Source organism: Pleurodeles waltl, chromosome 2_1, assembly GCF_031143425.1.
Source record: "Pleurodeles waltl isolate 20211129_DDA chromosome 2_1, aPleWal1.hap1.20221129, whole genome shotgun sequence".
NCBI lineage: Eukaryota > Metazoa > Chordata > Amphibia > Caudata > Salamandridae > Pleurodeles > Pleurodeles waltl.
Window position 1 is genome coordinate 305,108,505 of NC_090438.1, and position 23,645 is coordinate 305,132,149.

General features: G+C 45.1%; 1 protein-coding gene across 1 annotated transcript in view; it reads right to left on the reverse strand.

Moving 5' to 3' along the window:
• WDR44 (WD repeat domain 44) overlaps positions 1-23,645 on the reverse strand; it is a 464,168-nt gene that overhangs the window by 363,255 nt on the left and 77,268 nt on the right. Inside the window, exon 3 of the mRNA XM_069212536.1 lies at positions 13,320-13,394. Within this exon, the coding sequence (XP_069068637.1) occupies positions 13,320-13,394 (75 nt within the window). The remainder of the gene's footprint in view (positions 1-13,319; positions 13,395-23,645) is intronic.

Genomic DNA, 23,645 nt, shown 5'->3' on the forward strand with positions numbered 1-23,645 from the left:
ATTTGCCTCTCTCCACACCAAGTAACAAATGTTGCCCATCTGCAGGCATAGACTGTCTTGGTGCAGTGTCGCCTGGCCGATAAAATAACATCCACCATCTCTGGAGGGAGAGAAAAAGAACTCAGATTGCCCCGTTCAATCTCCAGGCATGTAGGTGCAGGCTCTGGAGGTAGGGGTGTAGAACCTGCGCCTGCGACTGCAAGAGGATGTCTGCCATATGAGGTAGACGGAGCGGAGGGCACAGTGAGAGTTGAAGAAGGTCTGAGTACCACACCCTTCTTGGCCAATCCATAAAAATAACTTGAGCCCGATCTTGGCAAATCTTCCTCAGAACCTGAGGAATCAAGGGTGGGGACGACGCATGAAGTAACTGGTCGCACCAACATATCTGACACGCGTCCCCCAATGCTCCTTGCACCGGATACTGGAGGCTGCAGAACAATGGGCAATGCGCGTTCTCCCGAGTGGCAAACAGGACTATCTGTGGAAAACCCCACATCCGGAAGATGTGAAGGACCAGGTCTGAATGGAGACGCCACTCTTGATCGGCCGAGAAATGTCGACTAAGACTGTCCGCACGAACACTGAGGACCGAGGCTAGATGGTTTGCTTCTAAGCAAATCCATGGTCCTGAGCCCATGACCAGAGCCGCAGAGCCTCTCTTTAGAGAAGCTACGACCCTACTCCTCCCTGCTTGTTGATGTACCACATCGCAGTAGTGTTGTTCGTCAAGACCTGAACTGACTGACCGCGAAGGGACGGGTGGAAGGCCTTGAGAGCCAGGCGTATCACCCGCAATTCTAACAGATTGATGTGAAACATCTGTTCCACTGGAGACCAAAGACCTTTGATCTCCAGGTCCCCCAGATGAGCTCCCCACCCTAGAGTGGAAGCCTTCGTTATGACCGTGGCTACCGGTGGTGGTAGAGAAAATGGCCTTTCTTGGGAAAGGTTGCCGTACACAGCCCACCATCGCAGATCCGCTGCAGCGTCTCTGGAGATCGTTATTGACTCAAGATCCTCTTTGTGTTGAAACCACTGTTTGCGGAGGCACCACTGCAGTGCCCTCATGTGCCAACGTGCATGAGTGACTAACAGCATGCAAGAAGAGAACAGACCGAGCAGACGTAAGACCATGAGGACTGGAACAACTGCTCCATTTTGAAACATTGGAATCAACACCTGAATGTCCTGAGTCCGCTGAGGATAGGCTCAATTCAATGTTGTATCTAGTACTGCCCCTATGAACAGGAGGCGCTGAGAGGGCTCCAGGTGAGACATGGGCACTGTGTTGTCATTTGGAGGTGATGCAGCACAAGCTCTGGGGACTTGGCTTTTATCAGCCAATCGTCCAGGTAAGGGAATACAGATACTTCCTTCCTACTGAGATTTGCTGCAACCACCGCCATCACTGAAGACTCAAGGTGCAGAAGTAAGACCAAAAGGTAGGACCACAAACTGGTAGTGTTGAGACCCCACCACAAACCGGAGATACTTCCTGTGTGACTTGCGAATGGGGATATGAAAGTAAGCATCCTGAAAGTCGACAGGCACCATTCAATCCTCTTTGTTCAACCCCAGAAGCATCTGCGCTAGAGTCAGCATTTTGAATTTCTCCTGCTTGAGGAACCAATTCAAAATCCTCAGATCCAGGATAGGCTGCAATCAATCATCCTTCTTGAGAATCAGGAAATATCTTGAATAGCAACCCTGACCCCTTTCATGCTCTGGAACTAACTCCACCACACCTTTTGATAAAAGGATTTGAACCTCCTGCTGCAGCAACAGGAGATGATGATCTGAACAAAACGAAGGACAGGGAGAGATGGGAGGGAGATACTCCTGAAAGGGAAGGGAATAACCTTTCCCCACAATATTTAGTGCCCAAGAGTCTAATGTGACTAAATCCCACTCGTGGAGAAATGAAAAGTCCTGCCCCCTACGGGAGAAGTATGACTTAAAATGGATGGAAACTAGGGCTGCTTTCCTTGTTGTGCTCCCCCAGAGGATGAGGCCTCCAAAGCTTAGCGGCTCCACAGCCAAACCCCCTAAACCTCTGAAAGGATCTGAAGGGAGTAAAAGTAGAAGCCTGCAGTCCCAAAGTCCTTGCCATGGCCCTGCTATCTTTGAAGCGCAGTAAAGCAGAGTCCGCTTAGGCCCCAAACAGCTTTTCCCCGTCAAAAGGGAGGTCCAATAAAGTTGTCTGGACATCAGTCGAAAACCCAGAAGACATTAGCCACGCATGTCTCCTGGTGGCAACTGAAGTACCCATTGCCCTGGCCACTGAGTCTGCTGTATCCAGACCAGACTGGATGATCTGTTGGCCGCAGCTTGGGTGTCTAACAGGAGCTAGTCAAACTGCCCCTGCATATCCTGCGGCAAGTTAGGCAACACAGCTCTAGCAGTGTCCATCAGGGAATGCACATATCTACCAAGCACACAGGTAGCATTGACTGATTTTAGGGCCATACTGCAAGATGAGAAAGTCTTTTTAGCTGCTTGATCCATCCTCTTGGATTCCCTGTCCGATGGAGTAGCAGGAAAGGAACCAGGTGCAGAACGAGCAGAACAAGAAGCCGGGACCACCAAGCTCTCAGGAGTCGGATGCTGGTATAAAAATCCTGGATCTCCAGGATCAACCCTGTACCTCCTTGCTACAGTTCTGGACACAGCTGGTGACGTAACAGGCTTTCTCCAAACCTCCAAAATAGGCTCCACAAGAGCATTATTGAAAGGGAGCAGGGGCTCAACTGAAGTGGAGGAAGGATGTAATACCTCAGGTAAAATGTTTGTTTTAACTTCAGTAGCTTGCAATGGAAGCGCCAAAATATCTGCAGCCTTCTTTATGACAGAATGATAGGAAGCCGCCTCCTCCGTAAATTCCCCTAGGGATAAAAGATCCCACTCAGGGGAGGTGTTCAGTCCACTAGCTGAGTCCAGACCCTGAAACTCTCCAAAGGGCTCAGAAATCTCTCCTTCCTCTAATAATAGTCTCCGATATTCTCGCTCTTCCAGGAGTCTCAATGCTCTCCTCCTCGACCTCAGTCTTGCCTCCAACCTCGGCGTCGACAGTGAGTTAACCAACGTCAACGACGCCGGCTTCAAGACAGATGGATGTGGTAAAGGAGAAGAAGGTGATGCTCCACTGGCACCGTCGGCATATGAGGCGACGTCATCGGCACCGAACCGGCACTCTCAGCCTGATACAAAGGTAAATCCGAGCTGGAGAGCCCAAGGAGAACACCAATGGACCCGTGGGACCAGACAGTGCACCAGCAGGGGCCATAGCCTTATTAAAAATACTGAATATGGCATTCAGAAAAGCCACCAGATCCACTCCCAGAGTCGGGAAGGCAGGAAACCTTTGTTCTTCATGCGGCGATTGGGTCGGTTCCGGAACCTGTGCCACCAACCCAGGCGAAAAATTAGTTGGACGACTCACCGGGGACTCGACCACCTCGATGAGTGATGGCGCTGGAAAAGCCTGAGGACTTTAAGGCTTGGGTGTAACAGCAGGACTGACCTCCCACACCATACGTCGTCGTCTAGAGGGAGACAGAGATTGAGACCGATCTCTAGAAGAACGACATCGAGAATCGTGCCGGCACTGCTTCTTGTGTGACCTCGACGACTTATGGGATGATAAGACACTTGTCTTGGACCTTTGGTGACTTCTGTGTCCTTTCTTCGCTTTCGCTAAGAAGAGCTTAGCTTCTCTTTCTTTCAACGCCTTTGGATTCTTCCTTTGGCAAGACACGCGCTCTTCCACGTCGTGGTCCAAGCTAAGACTCCATAAACCGTCTTCATGAGGGTCCCTGACCGATATACGACCCCGCACTCACGTCAAGGCTTAAACCCTGACTTCTTAGGAGGAGACACTGTAACAGATACAATCTGACACCTTCGAAACAGTAGCTTCTCGAGAGCTAGGAGAAAAGCGTTAGTGTCGAAGGCACGGTAAAAAGGGAACTGACGTCAGCACGCCGACGAGGACCTCCTATTGCCACAATGACTTCAGACGGAGTCGCGTGCGGAGCCATGCAATTGTGACGTCCTCGTTGACGTGAAGGGCTGGGAAGAAAGTTTCCATCAAATGCTGGCGCATTGGGAGAATTCATAAGGTGAGGAATCCACAGATAGTTGTATCCATTAGAAAATGATGCTTCATGAATGTGTGTAGAGAAGCACACTGCTGCCTGGCAGATGTCAAGAACAGGAACTCCATGTGCTAATGCAGTGGTTACAGCCTTAGCTCTGGTGGAGGGAGCACACAAGCCCTCGTGTGTTGTCTCTTGACCAATGCATAGCACATTTTAATGCAGAGCATGATCCATTGGGAGATGGTCTGTTTCTGCATGGCCTTCCTCTTCTTTGCTCTGACATACCCTAAGAAGAGCTGGTCATCCACGCGGAACTCATGTGCGGTCAAGGTAGAAAAACAACACTCTTTCTGTGTCCAGTCAGTGGAATGCCCCACTTCCTTAGATGGATGTGGCAGAGTTCAAAAGGTATACAAGGTGATCGACTGGTCTACGTGAAAGGCAGTAACAACTTTTGGGAGGAAGGAAGCTCTAGTGTGAAGAACCATCTTCTTGGATGACAAAGCCTGAAGCTCACTGACTCTCTGGGCAGATGTTATTGCCATAAGCATGGCCATCTTGATGGGGAGAAGCCTGAGAGGACAGCTGTGCAGTGGCTCAAAAGGAGTCCACATCAGAAAAGTGAGAATGAGATTAAGGGTTCCACTGAGGCATGATGAAGGGTGAAGGTGGATGTGTGTTGCAGACTTTTCAAAAACCTATAGAACAAAAGGGGATTTGAACAGAGGTGGCTGATCTGGCAACCGGAGAAAGGCTGAGATGGCAGAAAAATGACCCTTTAAAGGGCCAAAAGCAGAGCCCTGCTGGTCAAGAGAAGAATAAAGAGAAGAACTTGAGAAAGGGTGATCAGAAAGAGGGTCTATCTATTCCTCTGCTCATCATGCCACAAACTTGCCCCAATGGCAGGCATACACTGTCTTGGTAGTGGGATGCCGGGCTGCAAAGATAACATTGCAGACTTCGGGATGCAGGCCAAAAGGTGCTAACTGTCGCTGCTCAATCTCCACACATGAAGGCATAGCATTGACAGGTTCACATAGAGAATCCTCTCCTGCTGCTGTGATGGAAGATTCCCCTGAAGTGGCAGCCTGATCGGAGGATTGATAGCCATGCTCCACAGCTCGGAATACCAAACTCTCCGAGCCCAGTCCGGGGCAACAAGGATGATCTTCTTGAGAACCCTGGGCAGGAGTGTGGTATGGGCAGAACGCAGGAGTGGTATGGGCAGAAAGGCGTACACGAGGACTGAGCTCCACCCGAGACCAAAAACGTCTCCAAGCGAGAGCTGCCTTGGAAACTCCAGCATACATAACTGTTGACACTGCACATTCTCGGCTGTGGCGAACGGGTTTAACTAAGACTCTCTCTATTACTGAAAGAGACCTCGCACCTCCTCTAGCTGGAGATGCCATTTGTGATCGTCTAGGCATCTGTGGCTGAGTTTGTTTAACTTGGCGTTCAGAGAGCCCGCCAGACGTTAAACCACCAGGGATATGCCCTGAAGTTCCAGGCATCACCAGAGGCCAAGGGCCTCTTGACAGAGGCTCCACAATGCCACCCCACCCAGTTTGTTGCTGTACCACATGGCAGTGGTTGTCCATGAAAACCTGCGCTAGCCTTCCCTCCCCTGGCTTTAAATGCCAGTTGGATCACCTGGAGCTCCAGTAGGTTAATGTAGAGTTCATATATCGCCCGAGAACAGAGGACCCTGATTTCTACCTCTCCCAGATGCGCCCCATCCCAGGACTGATGCATCTGTCACCACTATCAGATCTGCTGGGGGAAGGGAGAGGGGTCTGCAGCCGACCTCTGCAGATCTTTTGCAGTTCTCTATGAGATATGGGCCATGTCAGAAAAAGTTCCCTGGTGCTGCCCTCACTGGAACATCAGGTACCACTTCATAGCCTGCATATGCAGTGTGCATGTGTTACATGCAGGAGGCCATGAGACCCAACAGCCTCAGAGTCAGTCTCACCTAAACCCAGAATAGAGGCTGAAACATCGGTATCATAGCCTGAATATCCTGGATTTGCCGGTCGGGGCGATAAGCCAGAAACTGCACCATTTCTAGAATAGCTCTGATGAAAGGGAGCGTCTGAGAGGTAGTCAGGTGTGTCTTTTGGACACTGATAGTGAACCTCAGCAAGTGCAGGAGGTTTGCCATCATCTGGAAGTGGAGATGATTGCCTGGGGATGGCACGCCTTCAACAGTCAGTCGTCGAGAAAGGGAAAAAATGGTACCCCTGATCTCCAGAGATGAGCTGCAACCACTGGCATCACCCAGGTGAACACCCAAGGCGCTCTGAAAAGGCCAAAGAGTAGGACATGGAACAGAAAGTGCTCGTGCCCTGCCGTGAACCACAGGTAACAACAGTGGGCAGGCAGGACGGCAATGTGGAACTATGCATCCTGCAAGTTCAATGCTACCATCCAGTCTGCTGGGTCCAGGGCAGACGGGACTTGTGCAAGTATGAGCATTCTGAATTTCTTCTTCTTGAGGACAAAATTGAGAGGGCACATTTCTAGGTTAAGACGAAGGCCTCTGTCCTTTTTGGGCACCAGAAAGTAGGAGGAATAATAACCACAACCTACCTCTGCCGTCAGCACCATCTCTATGGCTCCTTTGGCCATGAGAGCAATCACTTTCTGGCAGAGTAAGGAGAGATGGTCCTCCGACAGCCTGTCGCAAGTGGGTGGCATGGATGGAGGGGAAGTTATGAAGGAGAGGTAGTAGCCCCTTTGGACAATCTGGAGAACGCAGTGGTCTGTTGTTATTAACCTCCAGTGGTGCACGTGATGGCGTATCCTGCCTCCCACTGTTTGCCTATGATGGTTGAACGGCAGGCTGCCTGGGGGTATAGCACGATTTCTGGCTGCCCGACCCACAGGGACTGGGGGTACCGCGTTCTCACCATGCAAAGGCTGGGGTGCTTGCATGCCATGGTAGCTGTGCAGGTAAGGACCTTCTGTGGCTATTAAATGAGCGAAAGGCAGACTAGGGTCCATGGAAAGGCCCAAGGACCTGGGCATAGCTCTGCTATCCTCAAAACACTCCATTGCTGAGTCCACCTTGTCTCCGAGGAGATGAGAGCCCTCAAATGGCAAGCCCATAAGCAAAGCTTGGGCATCCCTTGAAAAGCCAGTCATTCTGAGCCAGGCGTGGTGCCTAAGGCCACCCATGAAGAAACTGCTCTGTCTAGTGAGTCGGTCATGTCCAGCCCACATCTGATCGTTAATTTGTCTGCCTCTCTCCTGTTTACCGTAGCTTGGAAGACTATGGCCCAGGCCTCCACCAGGACCATGGGCAGCACAAGCACAACCAAATCCCAAAATCCACACAGTGCCAAGCTTGTAGAAGAAAACATTTTCTTGCCTAAGGTGTCCAGCTTCTTGGATTCCCTCTCCAGTATGATAGTAGGGAATGCATTGGGGTTTACATGGGACATGGAGGCTTGGACCACTAAGGTCTCTGGGGTAGGGTGATGCATGAGGAATTTGGGGTACCCTGGGACAACGCACTGGTGGTGGTTAATTGTCCTGTTCACTGGGCTTTGACAAGGTGCCAAACAGGATGTAAGTAAGGGTTTCATTAAATGGGAGAAGTGATCACTTTGGGTCACTCCCAGTTGAAGCACCTCTGTCAAGGCTTTGGTCTGGACTGCCACTGAGGGTAGGCTAAGGTCCAGGACCTAACCTGCAAATAAACATTGTGTTCAAAGCTCTACTGGCATTTGCAAGTGGAACTTTACTCTGGCAATGAGCACTGGACTTGTGGTTAAATATCAGAAGGTGGTACTCTTGTTGACAATCCAGTCTGTTAAACCCGACTGCGTTAGGCTGGTCTTCGCCCAAACTTTTTGCCTACATTACCACATTTTTGCGGGAAACTGCCTTAAAACACATGTAAAATCATGCATGCCATTTCAACACAAGCGTAACCACACTTGCCAGAACCACGACTCTGCCTTAACCTTGCATATACCTAAACCACGCATATGAGTGGTTAATGCAAAAAGCAGACTACCTGTGCGGATGGGCGGAGAGAGGAACAGGAAGGATCGGGATAGGTAGGTGTGGGTTTGGGAGAGAGTTTTTAGGGCTCGGGTGGGGGAGGCCGGGGTAGGTTTTTTTTGACAAGGGACTAGGTTTTAGGGCTCTAGGGAGGGGAGTCGGGGTAATTTGAAGGGCCTGTGGTGGGTTTTAGGGATCAGGGCAGCAGGGAAGGGGCAGTTTTCAGAGGTGGTGTCAGTTTTAGGGCTGAGGGCGAGAAGCTGGAGTCAGGGTAGTTTTTAGCATGGGGCAGGGTTTTAGGCCTCAGGCAGAGGAAGGGGGAGTATTAAGGGCAAGGCAGGTCAGTTGTAGGGCTCAGGGTGGGATTGGGATCGGGGTAGTTTTAAGGGCAGGGCGGGGTCAGTTTTTAGGGCTCAGGGCAGGAGGGGGAAGGGCAGTTTTAAGGGCTGGGCTGGGGTCGGGTTGATTGCAGGGCTGGGGTATCAGGTGTTAGGGTACAGGGCCGAAGGGCTGAGGTGTGCAATTTACCATGCATATTCCTTCAACGAAATTTGTTGTAAAGGCATTTGTGGTAAAGACGCAGTTGTGGTTCCGATTGCATTGTTTAGGCATGCGTGGTTCAGGCATGTGTGGTTGTATCATACAACCCATTTTTGCTTATCTGGTTTTGTTGGCCTTAGGACTCTGGGCACTTTACCACTAGCTAACCAGTGCTAAAGTAATTGTGCTCACTCCCCTAAAACATGGTAACATTGGTGAATCCCCAATTGGCATATTTAATGACTGATAAGAGCCTAGTAAAGTGCACTATATGTGCTCAGGGCCTGGTAATTAAATGCTACTAGTGGGCATGGTGCCCTGATTGAATAGGGCTGTGACTGTCCCCACACAAAGAGCGGCATTGCTCCCTGTAGTATCTCTGGAACCACAACAGGAAAGAGAGGGCCTGGGTACAATACAAAGCCCCTCTCTGAAGTCACCCTCACTTCAAAGGCACCACTGGGTAGAAAAACTGGACTTTTAACCCTACCAAATCAGTACACTTCTGGACCTGAGGATACTCTGGCAGTAAGAAGGACTGCTGTGCTGCTGAAAGGACTGCCATTCTGCTAGACTTTGTTGGACTCCTGACTAGCTGTACCTGCCCTGCTGATGCTCTCCTTTCCTGGGAGTGAGAAGGACTGGACATCTTTTCATACAGAGAAGCAAGTAACTCCAAGGACTTGCTGGCATGCCTCCTGCTATGCAGTCCAGAGGACATCAAGGACTGCCTGCATCTTCCCTACAGCGCCTGGACTCAGCCATCTGTGAGTCCTGCCCTACCAAGAGGTGCTAATCCAGGCCTGGGCCCTTGACAGTGGATTCTTCTGTGCTGCAAACCTCCACGTCGATGCATTGCCACCACTGCGCTGACCGGAACTGCTGCATCTCTCCTTGAAGCATACTGCGGAGGAGGAGGGCGAGGACTTTGAATCGCTGACTGCATGGCTTCAAGATCAATGCATCTCCATCAGCGCCGTGGCATCCCCTTTGCATCGCTGGCTGTGCAGCTGGACGACAACGCATCCCCTCCATTCTAAAGGGCTCAATACCGCACCTCGAGGAAATTGCATCCACTGCTGTGCGGCTCAACAGTGACGCATCCCTGACTGCCCACATCAGAACAGATGCATCATCTCTGCTGCTTGCATTGGATCTTCGATATCGACGTAACCCTCCATCCAAGGTACTGTTTATGCCGGACAAGGTTGGTCCCTGGAGCCAGACCGCAATGCACTGCGGTCACCTAAATTTTGGTTTTACCCAAGTGTTGCATCACCAGATATAAGCTTTAAGCTTTAAAGCACTACAACTGCAGATATTCTTTGTCTTAATCTTAATCTTATCTCGACTTTTACTTATTGGATTCTTGTCGTTTTGGTCTTGTTATCTTTATTAAATTAAGATCTATGCATCTAACGTGGTGTGGATCCTTTTTATGTGGCGTTTTTCACTGTTTTAAGTATTTTACAAATCCTTTACACTTTGCCTACTAAGTTAAGCCTGATTGCTCAAAGCCAAGCAACCAGAGGGTGATCACAGGTTGATTTATGGTGTGCAACTGACTTACCCTGACTAGGATTGTGGTCCCTACCTGGACAGGGTGCATACCTCTGGCAACTAAAGACTCAATTTCTAATACATTCTGAATGTGACAATGTCTGACATGCAAAGAGCATGTCAAACTCCTGCCCTTGAATACATCACTGCTTATAAGATTCCTGGAATGAACAAAGGAGCTGTACTTTGACCTCCCTTTTAGAGATTTTTTTTCAATTGCTGTTTTATGTCACACTAAATAAAAAAAACATTGAAACTGGAAAGCACCCTTGTGTACTAGTGACTGTGTGTATATATGGATAGGAAATTTGTTATGCAATCTTCACTTATTTTTTAATAGATGGTTGGTTGTCCTGAAATTAAAGCACTGGATAGGTCAATATATGCAGACAGTTAATTATCTTTTTTGCAGTGCAACTCTTTTTTTGGAATGTATTTTCAGTTTTAGACTGACACAAGGTTGTCAAAAAAGCCCTTCAAACAGAACACAAACAAAACAAGTACAGCGATATTCGGTCACATTTCCTCCCTACTCTCCTCCTCACACCCCCATGAGATTCCACAATACAAAACATGTTACGTTTGGCAGATCTTTCCCATACTGTCCTCATTTCTAGGCCTAGGCTCCCTTTGTATGTCTGTTCTCCACGTTTGTGCAGTGTTGTTCCCGTATAGTACACCTCTTAATAAATATTTATAATGTGAATACTGTCCCAGTCAAAGTATGTAGTCTTTTGCAAGGATTTGAGACAATCTTTACTTCTGATATTGCCTGCAGTGAGAGTAGCATGTACTGATAAAGCTACCAATGAGACAAACTCCTTCATAAATACATGCCAAATTAATGACCCCACTTGATATTATAGTCAGCAAATGCTCAAAGTATATATTTGTGCTGTGCACAGATTGCCGCCTTATGAAAGTGTGGATGGCACCCACACTGTCAACCCACAATGATTAACATTTATATGAGTCACCAAATTTGTAGGGGATCTCAAAAGAGAAACGACAACAGCAAATCATTTGCATTTGCCCAAAAGGAGCTAAAGGCAAACAAACGGTAACATGAGACAATATAGTGGGAACATGAGGCACTAAAGTGGGAGCATGAGAGTGCACTCAATGTTTGAATCTTCAGAGATTTGTAAACAGAGGATCCAGTGAACGGTAGAATGAAAGTCATAATGACAGTAGTGCACAGGCCTCAACACCCACAGAGAGACATTCTTCTCTCTTACCATTTAGTCAGACTAAAAGCTTACAGGAAACATTGTAGAATCAGCAGATGGTTTGTGAATGCAAAATCACAGCAACTTCGGACACAACTAGGTGTTTCTCTAATGAGATTGACCTTTTAAAATCTTTCCAGTCTTGAAAATATTCACAGTCAACATATACTTTATGGGGGTGATTCCCTCAGCATAAAATCAGCATATAACACTTAAAAGAGGGGTTAGGAAAGGCTTAGTTTTAGAGCCTCTGAGTTTTGCTTTGAAGGATGAGTGCCCCCATCAGCAATAAAGTAACAATCTGCAGAGCATCATCATATGCTTTCAGTGCAAAAAGTATTCTTACTGAAAACGTTCTTAATATAATGGAGTCAGATTATCGAAAGTTGGGCAAATCAAGAACTGATAATGTAAAACGAACTTCACACTGGTTGTATGAAGTGGACAGTTGTTAAAAGTGGCCCAAGGACACGCTGTGACGGGGCAGCTAATACAATGTTTTGGAACTTGGACAAGATTCAAAGTTTTCTATTTGTCCTCTAGACATCAGTTTGCTAAAGCCTCGTTGGTGGCGTAATCAGATTTGCTACCCCTAAACAAGAAATAAAGTCAGAGAGAATATCACGTGTAAGTATTGCTAACCAAAGCACATACATAAAGAAGTAATCTGTATTGTTAATATAGCAGTGATCACAATCAAGTTTCAATAAGTTACTCAGACTTGGGGAAACAAAATCACTAGGTAGGTTCAAAGCTCAGGCATCCCTTGATTTTGCACACTGATAATGCATCATTCTTTTTATACCTACACTATCACCCACTCAACACTAGAACGATTTGTGGACAGTCCCTAAATCAAACATTTCATGTTCCTCATGAGCTGATTTTTAGAATAACGTTCTCAGAAACAGAATCAATGAACGTTTATTAGAACTTCTTTAAGCAGAACTAGTCCTTGATCTACTACAAGTACTAGAGCTATGCAATGCCTGCTTTCAAGCACTTCTCTGACAATTCAAGTTTGCGACATCCACAGTGAAAGTCAACCAGACTCTACAAAACAGACTGGATTAAAACCATGTCTAAAGATACTAACTCAGCTAGAGTTTGGCAGTGTCTAGCTCTCATAGCCTGCTGGAGAAGAAAATGCAAACGTGGTGACAAGCGTATGTATATCGCTAAACATCTAACATAGAGTAAAAACTAAAATGACTTATACGGTCCAGCTGCCAATTCTACAGTTCAAAGTATAAGTCGAGTTTCTAGGCAGCCTTGCACCGAATATGTGGACCAGCAATAGGAAACACACACCCCAAGCTACATGCATCATTCGTTGTTGAAGTGTGTGACAGTCAAACTGCAGAGGGGCAAACTAAATTGAAAATTTGGAAGATCTGCTTAAGCACGCTTTGCACAAAGTTCTAGAAATAGGACTGGCCAATTAGGGGAGCCATGACAACGTAAAGAAAATTGATTTATAAGTATTTCTCTGTCAGTGGCAATTAGGTGACTGGGTATGTGTGGAATGCTCTTCAGGCCCATATTTGGGAGTGCGTAGGCATGCATAGCTCCAACATGTCAATATAGTGTAGTGAAATTGTTTCACAGAGATCTGTATAATGACAACTTATGAAAAGGACCTAGTATAAAAGAAGTGGTTGTAAGCAAACATATACAACTGTATTTGCATGGTGCAGTAAATGTTCTCAATAGTGCTAGAAAAATTCTCGCAACGCTGTATCAGATAAAATGACTTAAATAACATGCACAAATAAAAAAGATTCCCTACGATTTCTTTTACTGCTTCATTTACAAAAATTTCCTTGTGCACCAAAACAACCTTCGCACTCTTTGTTTACATTTTGGTGACTTTACTAACCGCTTTAGAATCATCTTGTTTCTTTTCACTGAAAACTGGATCTTTCACAGCCGGCTGTCCTTTGTCTTCAGTTTCCTGTGGCAGAACAGATTAAGGCATGTATAGTCAGACGATATTGTGTCAAATAAGAAACAGAATCAACCAGACTCAACTTAACATTACTGATGCAAGAAAGGAGCTAGAGGGAAAACATTTATTGCACTGTCTCTACCAATCCTAGATATTTTTAAACTACAAACAAGGGACTGCAGGGTGGTGGGTCTTGCATGGATCCCATGAGGTTTTCCTGCCTTGATGCCCTTACAAACCACAAACATTGGCTAAAACACAGACTTTAGTCACAATTCTGTGAGTGAAAGTACTGGAATTTGCAGGGTAGGAGAGCCCAAGAATTTATTACCACCCAGCATTCCCACGTCGCCAACTAAAAATTGGTACCTCACTTGAGTGGGGGGCGTATATAATCCTGCAACAGGAAAAGGCACAAAACGAAATGTGGAGACATTTCTAATAAAAAATGGCCTGATTTGACAATGAAGGAACTGTGGTATTTAGGACCGGGCTCAGCAGTCACCTAAGGTAACTATCCAGTAAAGACATTTCTGAAAACTAGACAACCGGGGAGGACAGGGTGGTGTGCCTCGTGTATAAATGTGATGAAAATAAATAATTACGTTTCCCGGGCCTTCGTGGGTAAAAAACATGCTGAGAACCACACTAGTAAAATTATCCTAGACTACCCTTGTTGTCTAATTTTCAGAAATGTGGAGGTTTGATGGTTTTCTAGATGCCTGCATAGCTAGGGTTCAAGATCCACAGCTACCCAAATTGCACACAAAAAAAAGGTCGGTGTTCAGTGGAAAAGATGGAAGTGTCCATCTTGCGTTTTCAGGCGTTTTCTGTCACAGGCACTAGGTCCACCCATACAAGTGAGGTAACATTTTTATCTGGAGACTTAGGGAACGATGGGCTGTTGGAAATTTGTGGCTCCCCACACATGCCAGAATTATCCCTCTCAGAAATGTGAGGAAAATGTGAGCTTTTAGGCACAGTTTGCAAGAGCGCCTGGGTAAAAAAACAAACAAAAAAAAAACACCTTGTTAGAACAACCAAAGTCACACCACCGGATGTCTAGTATTCAGAAATGGTTGGGTGTGGAAGGTTTCACTAGGTAGCCACAGAGCTAGGGCCTAAAATTTGCAGCTTCCCACGGTGTAAACAAAATCATGGACTCTGCTGGGTAAAATATGATGTCTCCAGGTTGCGTTTTGAGGTCTATTTGGTATACTGCGCCAAGACCCTAAAACAAATACACAAGTGGGGTACCATTTTTTTAGGAAGCTGGCTAGGAACACAGATTATTAAAACATATGTTATTACCAACTAGATATTGCTGCATTTGTGCCTTTCCCGGGTAAGACAATATGCAAGAAAAAATACATTTTGCCAACTGCCCTATGATTCATATGCTAGTATGGGTACCCACAAATTCAGAGATGTACAAATAGCTACTGCTCCCAAACACAGTATCTGTTGTACATTTCAGAAATGCACTCGTTTTCTTCATGCCCATTTTTCAACCCCTTATATTTTACCATATGAGTTGCTCTGTCCTCAGTAAAGAATGAAAAAAACATTGTAAGGTGCAGCTCAGTTGTTGTCTCTGGGTACCTCAGGTTCTTTGAGAGCCCACAAACTATATATTCCTGGGTCCAGAAGGGTAGAGAAGACAAAGGAATAATGCTTTTATAAACCAGGCATTGTGACATGAAATTACAGATAAAATGTCACAAAATGGTTTTTTTCCTATGCAGTTTCAATATTTTTTTCATTTGAGCAGATGAGTTGGGAAACCTTTGAGGAATCCACACAAGTGACCCCTTCTTGAGTCAGAATTGTGTTACTTTTAAAAAACTTATGGCTTTCTAGGTTCACCCTTGAGCTTCACACCTCTTTCCACCACATACTGGAAGTCAGTTGAAAGCAACAAAAATTAAGAAAAATAGGCTACCTATGAGAAAATGCAAAAACTGTGGAAAAATAAATGTTTTTTCGATTCAGCTTTGCTTGTTCATGAAAGACGGGAAGATGGTGATTTTAGCACAACATACCTTTTGTTGATGCCATTTCAGGGAAAAACACCAATCACTTTCTTGAGAGGAGCATTTTTCCCCCGTTTCCCAACCCCGTCCCCCCCCCAAAAAAAAATGTACCTATAGTTTTAGATTGCTGAGGAGGAGACTGAGAAAATAGCCCAACACTATGTACCCTTAGAATTCTCGTATTGGGGAAAAAAGGATGCAAATTTCGCACAGAAACCTTATGTGGAAAAAAAGGTTGTGACAGCATAAGAATGAAGTATCCCATATATAAAAAAAAAAAGACTTAGCATTCTAGGGGAAATGGCTCATCAGTTAAGGTAGCAATGTGTTTTATTAAACAATTAAATACTTAATAATAAAATTATTTTTCATTATACTCTATAGTAGACTGTTTTTTTAAGGCGCTGATCAGTTTTGTGTTGTTTCTTTAGTGGCAAGAAGCTTTGCGAGTCAGCACTCTAACAATTATACTACCCGTACATTATATTGGGCTTTGCTGTTGTTTCAGTGCAAATAGAGAAATTCTGAGGCTGATGAATATACAATTTTTTTAAGGTAAGGAATATTTGTGCTGCCGGACTGCTTCATTTACAGTTTTTGTGCATGGAAGCTAGGCATGTCTTAGTACGAAATACTGTAGTAGTGAACCCCGACGACGATCCATGCTTTTCGTTAGTCCAGTAGCTGTAGTTCAGCATTAGTAATACGTTTCTCATGATGCTCATCTGGTGGTTCATGACCTTTGATAACTTTGCTCATTTTACAATTTTATGTACACGGTACAAGACAATGATCTATGTCTTTTGTACCAAGATTAAGCTTATGCAGCAACTAGGGAAGGTAAGAAAGCGACAGAGACTGAAAGAGTGTCAACAATATGACTAAGCTTTAGGATGATGATCATCTTTATCATTAGAGGTCTACCTGAAAAAAGACGTAAAGGGACACAAACAGCACAGGACAGTCCAGTAGGGGCCTTCCAAAAGTAGGTCATTTCCCCTTTGAGTACTGTAGTGTCTGCCATCCTACATACACCACAAAGACACTGGATCTAGAACCAGGAATAGTATGGATCATAAGGATACACACACACACTATGACTCATCACAGATAAATTATATGATTACCTGACCTTGAAAGTTACGTTACACAGGCATGATGGGCAGAAAGGCTAAGGCGCAAATCTGTAAGCACCTGAGTAACATCCGTTGCCAGATAAGTACCACAAGAATGACTGAGCATTTCTTAACAACTGGACACACAACCCATGACCTTAAGTTGGTTATTATTGAACAACTGGAAATGGGAAATCATAAACACAGAGACGGTCCTCTTTGAGAAGGAGCAAAGATGAATATATCATTTGTCTACCCACAAGATAAGACTAAATGATAATATCCCTTGGAATTCAGTGCCCTTGTGATACATTTTTCTACCCTCACTACATTTGTTCAGTGACTTTGAGTATCCATCTAGAGAACTATTTCTGAAAAATGGATAGTAGATAACTGTGAATGTGAAACAATTTGCTACTTTGAGTATGCCAAAAAATACACATTAATGCAAGCAGATCATATGAGGTCTTTGAACCTAGCAAACACATTGCACATTGTTATTTACAAGGAATGATAGGTGAGGTGCCGTTTGTTCTGTAATAGGGGTTCTATTACTCTTAGGAGTGGTCTCCCCATTGATCTCCCCTTGCACATATTGGCACAAACATTTAATGGGAATATGTGAACCCACCCTTCCATGAGCTTATGTAGCTCAGACTGTCACTCCTAAGAAAATGGTAGAATCCGCAGATTCCTTACCTTAGAATCAGATACCAAAGCAATACCATCCCCGGAGCAGGGTGTACGACCAATTACAGACACGGAAGTCCTATCTGGCTGAATGGGCAAAATGCCAGTCAACAGACCTGAATGTTCAGAGAGAAACATTAGGTAAACATGCAGGGAAACCCATGTTGCTGCAAAGTATTTATTCAGCGCTGAAACTCTACATTCAAATGCAGCAATCGCAGATCTAACTCTGGTAGAATGAGCATGCAAGCCCTCAGGGAGTTGCTTCTTGGCCGATGAGATATAGCTCTTTGCCATAAAAAGCCATGATGTTAGCCAAAACTGGTCTGTAAAAGCACAGAGAAAGGGAAAAAACTAAGAACTTGTTCATGAAGAAGAAGCATTGAACAATGCTGTAACAAGTATGGCGAAAACCCCAACAGCAACTATTGGAATAGAACAACAGTTGTCCCAAGAAAAAACTGACAGAGATAAGGCATCTGGGACAATCTAAAAAGCATAACACTTATATATATATATATATATATATATATATAAACTCAACACAGAAGCCGTTACTACAATGATGCCATAAATATGTATGAGGACCAAACAGTGTAAACAGCCAGATTGTACTAGTATGAGAAAAAGGAAAGTGTGAAGGACATCACGCACAACCCAGAAAATAAACGTTATTGAAGCATTTAAACCTACTGACTGAGTAGTGCTCATCAGGTCCCTGATCACAAAAGTGGAAAAGAAGACTAAGGGGTGAAACCAGGCTGATTTACAGCACAAAAAGTAAAGTACATAAGAACAAAACCCAACAAAGTGGATGCCCGCAAACTGAAAACAATGTACTTGAAAGCTGAATCAATGAAAGAGCAGCAATTGCCCATTCAAGGAAACAATGTCCTCACAGGAAATCGAAGGAATTAAAATCACCAGAAAGTAAAAGACGAAGAATGTCAACTGCCTGCATTATACCAATATATATCGGCATCTCCCAAAGGGAGTAAGGTACACAGCAAAAAGGAATATACCCTTACGAATTAAGGAACCTTAATAATAACACAGAAGCTTCATAACTACCCCCAGAGGGGTAGAAATATTATGACACCCTGAATAAAGAGTGAAAGGAACCAACAATGGAGACTGTGTCCAAAGGGAGAAAGCAGTCTCCTTATGAACTAATCCCAACATAAGACGGAACCATAATGTTCAAAGAACATGCGTAAACAATCAGGTATCCACCACAAGATGAAAGTTAGCCATCAACACAGAAGATGACTGCATGCGGCGTCTGTAGAATAAATAGAATAAATATAGAGAAATTTGTAGCCCCTGGATGGAGTGTGGCCTCTTGCCTAAGAGGAGCCTGTAGCAGCCACGGTACATGACCTTACGTTAAGCGATAAGAAAGCATTACACATTTCCTTATGAAGAAGCAGCACTGTTAGGACAGAAAGACCAGCAGCACAAGAGATAAATGATGTGACCGTGACTCACACAGACAAAAGAAGGAATGTGCACCTGTGTACTACCAGTGCTGGAGACACCAGTGGCACGAGCCCATGCCGCTGAAGTACAGCAAGAAAAAACAACACTAGAATGAGAAGCATAATAATACTCCAATAGCAATAGCAAGAGAAACCATACAATCAAAAGGTTAGCTATGTTGCCACCAGAAGTGAATTTGTCATCGAAGGCAGGATTCAAATCTCTGCTCTGGAGAGCCTGTCCCGCCAGAGCCACAAGACCTTGCCACTAATATAAAAAGACAATTGTGCTAGCAAAAGGTCATGCATAAAAGTTCTGAGGGAGACAAAAACAAGTTCTCTATAGGGGATACAAAGAGTGTCACACAATAGTCAGTAACACATATAAAGCATAGAGAAAATACTCTACACAGAGTAGGGAGATACCATACCGGTACCAGCTCTTGAGCATGAAGCCCATCATCATAGGAAAAAGAAAAAACCCATTGCCAACAGGTGCTAAACCCACTTACGGTCACAAAGAATAGACATCTCCCAGACAGCATACAACAAAAAGCTGTCAGAAACAGCAATAAGAAACAATAAGATTACCTGCAGAGGACGGAACACCATATGAGGTGCCACCAGATGGCTCAGACGAAGTGAAACTTGGTTCAACAGGACGTATAGGACTCCACACTGGATAGGGTGCATCTCCAAGTCATAAGAATAAACATATTCCAAACCCCTGCATTTAAGGGGTCTGACACCAAATGCACATGATGTATTAATCTTTTCCAACCCAGCGGACCCTAAACTGCTGTAATGCGGAGTCAGCATAAGTGCCGAACAGGCAGGTGCCACCGAAGGGCAGGTTTACCAAGGTCGATCAGACAGCCTAAAAAAGCCAGAGTGGCATAGCCAGACATGATGGCGGTAGAGAGTGAGTCATGACACAGCCAATTGAATCTGTGGTATCCATACCACAAATTATAACAAACCTAGCTGCCTCTCAGCCATTCTGGAGAGTCTGAGCAAGTTTGCTCCAGGTCTCCTCTGGAAGCAAAGGCAGCAGGCGCTATCGAATCCCACAATGCATGGGGAAAGATGTCGCAAAATACAAAAAGTGTTTATTGACCGCAGGGACGAGCTGGCTGAGGAGAAAATATTTTGTTCACAAGATTCCAGGCACCTGGACTCACTCTATGAAGGAGGGTTGGGAGGACGCTGAGGTTAAAAGAGGCTGTAGAAGCCTGTCCCACGAACCTTCTCACAGTCAGGTGCCGGAAAAAACTGGGTCCCCGGAGGCAGGCCAGTGTCTATGGGCTATGGATTACTCCACAGGAGCCCCAATAGCGGGCTTAGTCCATGCTCCTAATAAAAAATCACAGTGTTTCAGTATATGGAAGCACAGGCTCTATGCCCATTTGACCCTGGTGAAGTACTGTTACTAAGAGGTCAGTGGTCACCTTACAGAGGGGAGCTGGAAATCTGGTAGGATACCTCTCACACCTCTTTGGGGATAGGAAGAACACTAGTGGGAGGTTGGGGCCTGAAGAAGGCATGAAGGGAATTGTAATAATCCTTCATCTGTGCCGGAGTTACCCCACCTCCAGAGAACACAGGGAGGCACGGCGTAGACTGAAGTGCCAACTCCTCAAGCTGTGATCGGGAGAGGGCGCCGGAAACGTCAGACTTACCTGATGAAGGCTGATGTCTCAACTTAGACTGCTTGCGATTTGCAGTCTGCTCCTTCGATGTCAAGGAGGACGTATGATTGCGGGAACGGCTCCTGGAACAAACTTGTGGCTGCTCCTTGGACCTGGAACAAGGCCGGCGCAGGTCCTCCACCAGACATGCCGCCAAGATCTTTATACAACATTCCTACAACACCTTCGGTCATGGTGTTTCCCCCGAGGCATAACACACAAACAGTATGAGGGTCTGTGGCCATCTGCCTGCCACAGGACGTACAAGATTTAAACCCATAAGACATGAAGAAAAAAAGGGCACAATGTTCCCTGGACAAAGAAAAATGTTGTCGCGATAGGCCAGCTTGGCCTGAGGAGCTCAGGATCTGAGTTGCAGCGCTGAAATGAAGGCACTGATGTCAGCGCCTTCACAAAGGGGGTTACATGGACACTGTTGACGTAACATCCAGTGGACAATGTCACTATGGAGTCGCAAAGCACCCTCTTCCGAACAGCAGAGATACTGCTGAAAAAAGTTTCTGGATCCAATCTGGCACTGGGGGAGAATTCTAAGGTAAGGAATCTGCGCTTACTAATGGAAAGGAAGTTGTATGACATCAATAAATAGTCAGAGAAATTATAATAGGATACCGTGTACTCATGCAGGTCGCATAAATGTTTGTGACAAAGATACAGTTTCAATAAGAAACATTATGTTATAACCAAAGGACAGTATGTGGGTTGGAGGACAAAGGCTTACAGTTAATTTTCTTACTGAGCTCCTGTGATTGATGGAACTTAAACAGCTCATTATCCAACCTCCTATGGAGACTGCACTTCGTGAACATTACCTCTGCAGAGCAACAGTATTTTTATTGTTTTCTGCATATCGCCCCGCAAACCAACAGATAGAGTTCTTGACACAAGAGAAGTCGGAAATCTCATGACTTAGGTATAGGATTCAGTGATTTCGTTTTTGGAATCTATAGATCGCGGACGCAAAACTAGGGCAGTTCCACATGTTTTTGCTGATTTCCCATCCACCTACTCCGGTTTTAAGGAAAAAAATGTCAGCATGAAAACAATGCCCTGCAACACAAAAATTCTTAATTCTGTGCAGTGAGGAATCCAAGGAACTAAGAATTCTTGTGCAGTCCAGCACTGAAAAGCAACATACAATGTAATTACCTTAATGTTAATTAGTTCATCACAATGCCTGGTCCATGACAGTGCACAAAAGCAAGTTTACCTGCAGGGAATGTGCAAATCTGTGTGCTAGAGCACCAGGAGGAACCTGCAGTAGGAACAACATACAGCAGGCCCGGTCTGCTGTGAAAGATGCTTTGCTGAGATCTATTAGGGGTCCAGTCAATACATTTTTTCTAATGCAATTTTCATTGACGTAAATAATCTGCTTGTTCCCTCACAATGTTCCAAGGATTTGGCCAATTTGTTCCTGCCCATGGAGCTGTGGCTCAGCCCCATTTCCATTCTACAGGCACAAAAAGATACAAGGGCAAAATGCAGCTAATCTGAAATTCACCCACCACTACTTATGGATTAACGTTTGGTGGTCAAGTTTCACCAAGAGCAGCCTGACCCTCACATTCTAAATTGCCCATTTGGGTGTGTGAGGAGTTCTTGGGCCCTAACGAGCAGGTTGGCACCTCTCACTGTTGTCGAACTTTAACGCAGAGCAAAGGCTCACTTGCCCTCCTGCACAGGTTAGGCAACTAGCCCAGAGATCCAAGCATACAGCAGTGAATTGAGAAGGTGTATAGGTCCTCTTGTTCAACTTTGTATCACTCACACAGTAACTGATGAGATGACAGCACCAGGTAGGACCTTCGGTGCACCCTGGGGTCTCGCAATCCAGGGGGAAAAATACAGCAGTAAAGTGCAGAGACACATGGGCAACCAAGCACACATTAGCAGAACTTGCAGCTTCTGATCTTGGCTGGGCAGCAGTAATAGGCATTTAGTCTTATTATTCTGGGTCCCATCTTACAACAGTGCTCTTCAGAGTTGTACTCATTCTTGGGGCAATAAAGCAAGGCATATATTCTATGTACAAACAGCCCAACTCCTCTTTCAAGTTGCAGTAACAGGTCTTTTTCAAAACTGAGGAGTTCGTTCCACACTCCTTCCTTAGAGAACGCCAAAGATTCCTACTTCAGCTCTTAGGCTTTCTCTTCACTGGTGTAAAAAGCTCTTCCAGCTAAAAAGGATAACTTCAGATAAGCCAAGGCAGCTAGATGACATCACCCAAAAGAAGTAGTTGGGCTCCAGATACAAAAGTGGATCTCAATCCTCTGGAGTATGCCAAACATTTAAAAGTGCATTTTCTTTTGAGTGTGATGCAGCTCCACAAATCAACTACCAAGGTTAACTTTCATTCAAAGACTGAAACCAGAAGACTGCTGTAACTTCTGTTTGCCTGATGGACAATGCAGTCGTTCTCTTGTCTGATGATGTACTGTAAGTGAAGTCATTCAGCTTTGCACTGGGACAGACACTATGGGAACTGAGATTTACCATTCTGCTCGGAATCAGACACTAATCTTTATCCCTGAACTACCTATCTTTTGTATAGGATTCAGTTGTAGAGGTAGTAGTATACCACCGTCTATCATTTTATGAACATCTTGTGTCGGGCTGCCTCTCAACTTGGCTCTGGACTGCTCACTGACTAGTCGATGTAGTCAGATATCATTTTCTTAAGTCTATGTAATGAAAGGTCTTATTATGGGTATAAGAATTCATTCTGTAAATTTCACTAGCATTATATATATTTAAAAGACAAGTTTCTTAGAAGTGCCATTCAACAAGCACCATGATTGGTTGCCACTTGTGTAGTATTGCCTACCTATACCACAATTTGTATTAACACTAGTGTGGCTTTTAGCTGCACAAAATCACCTTAATACACACCACATTTGTGTGCTGCAGAGGCTTTAAATTTACAACCTGATCATATTATGTTAGCAACTTGGACGGGCTTTGCCCCGCGTGATTACAAATGCAAGCATAGCCTTCTTTTACGACATATCAGCAAATTAAATGCTTGCCACTGAAATCTGATGTAATCAAGTGTCTGACTCCTGGCAATTCGGTCTTTCATTGTTTGGTGATCTGTGAAACTGAGTATCACTGTGTAATAGTAACACCTGCATTCAAAATAAATGTATCTAGATATATTACCATTAGTATGCTAAACAGAAGTAAAAAGAAATGGCAATCATATTGCAGTTACCACCCAAATGACATTAGT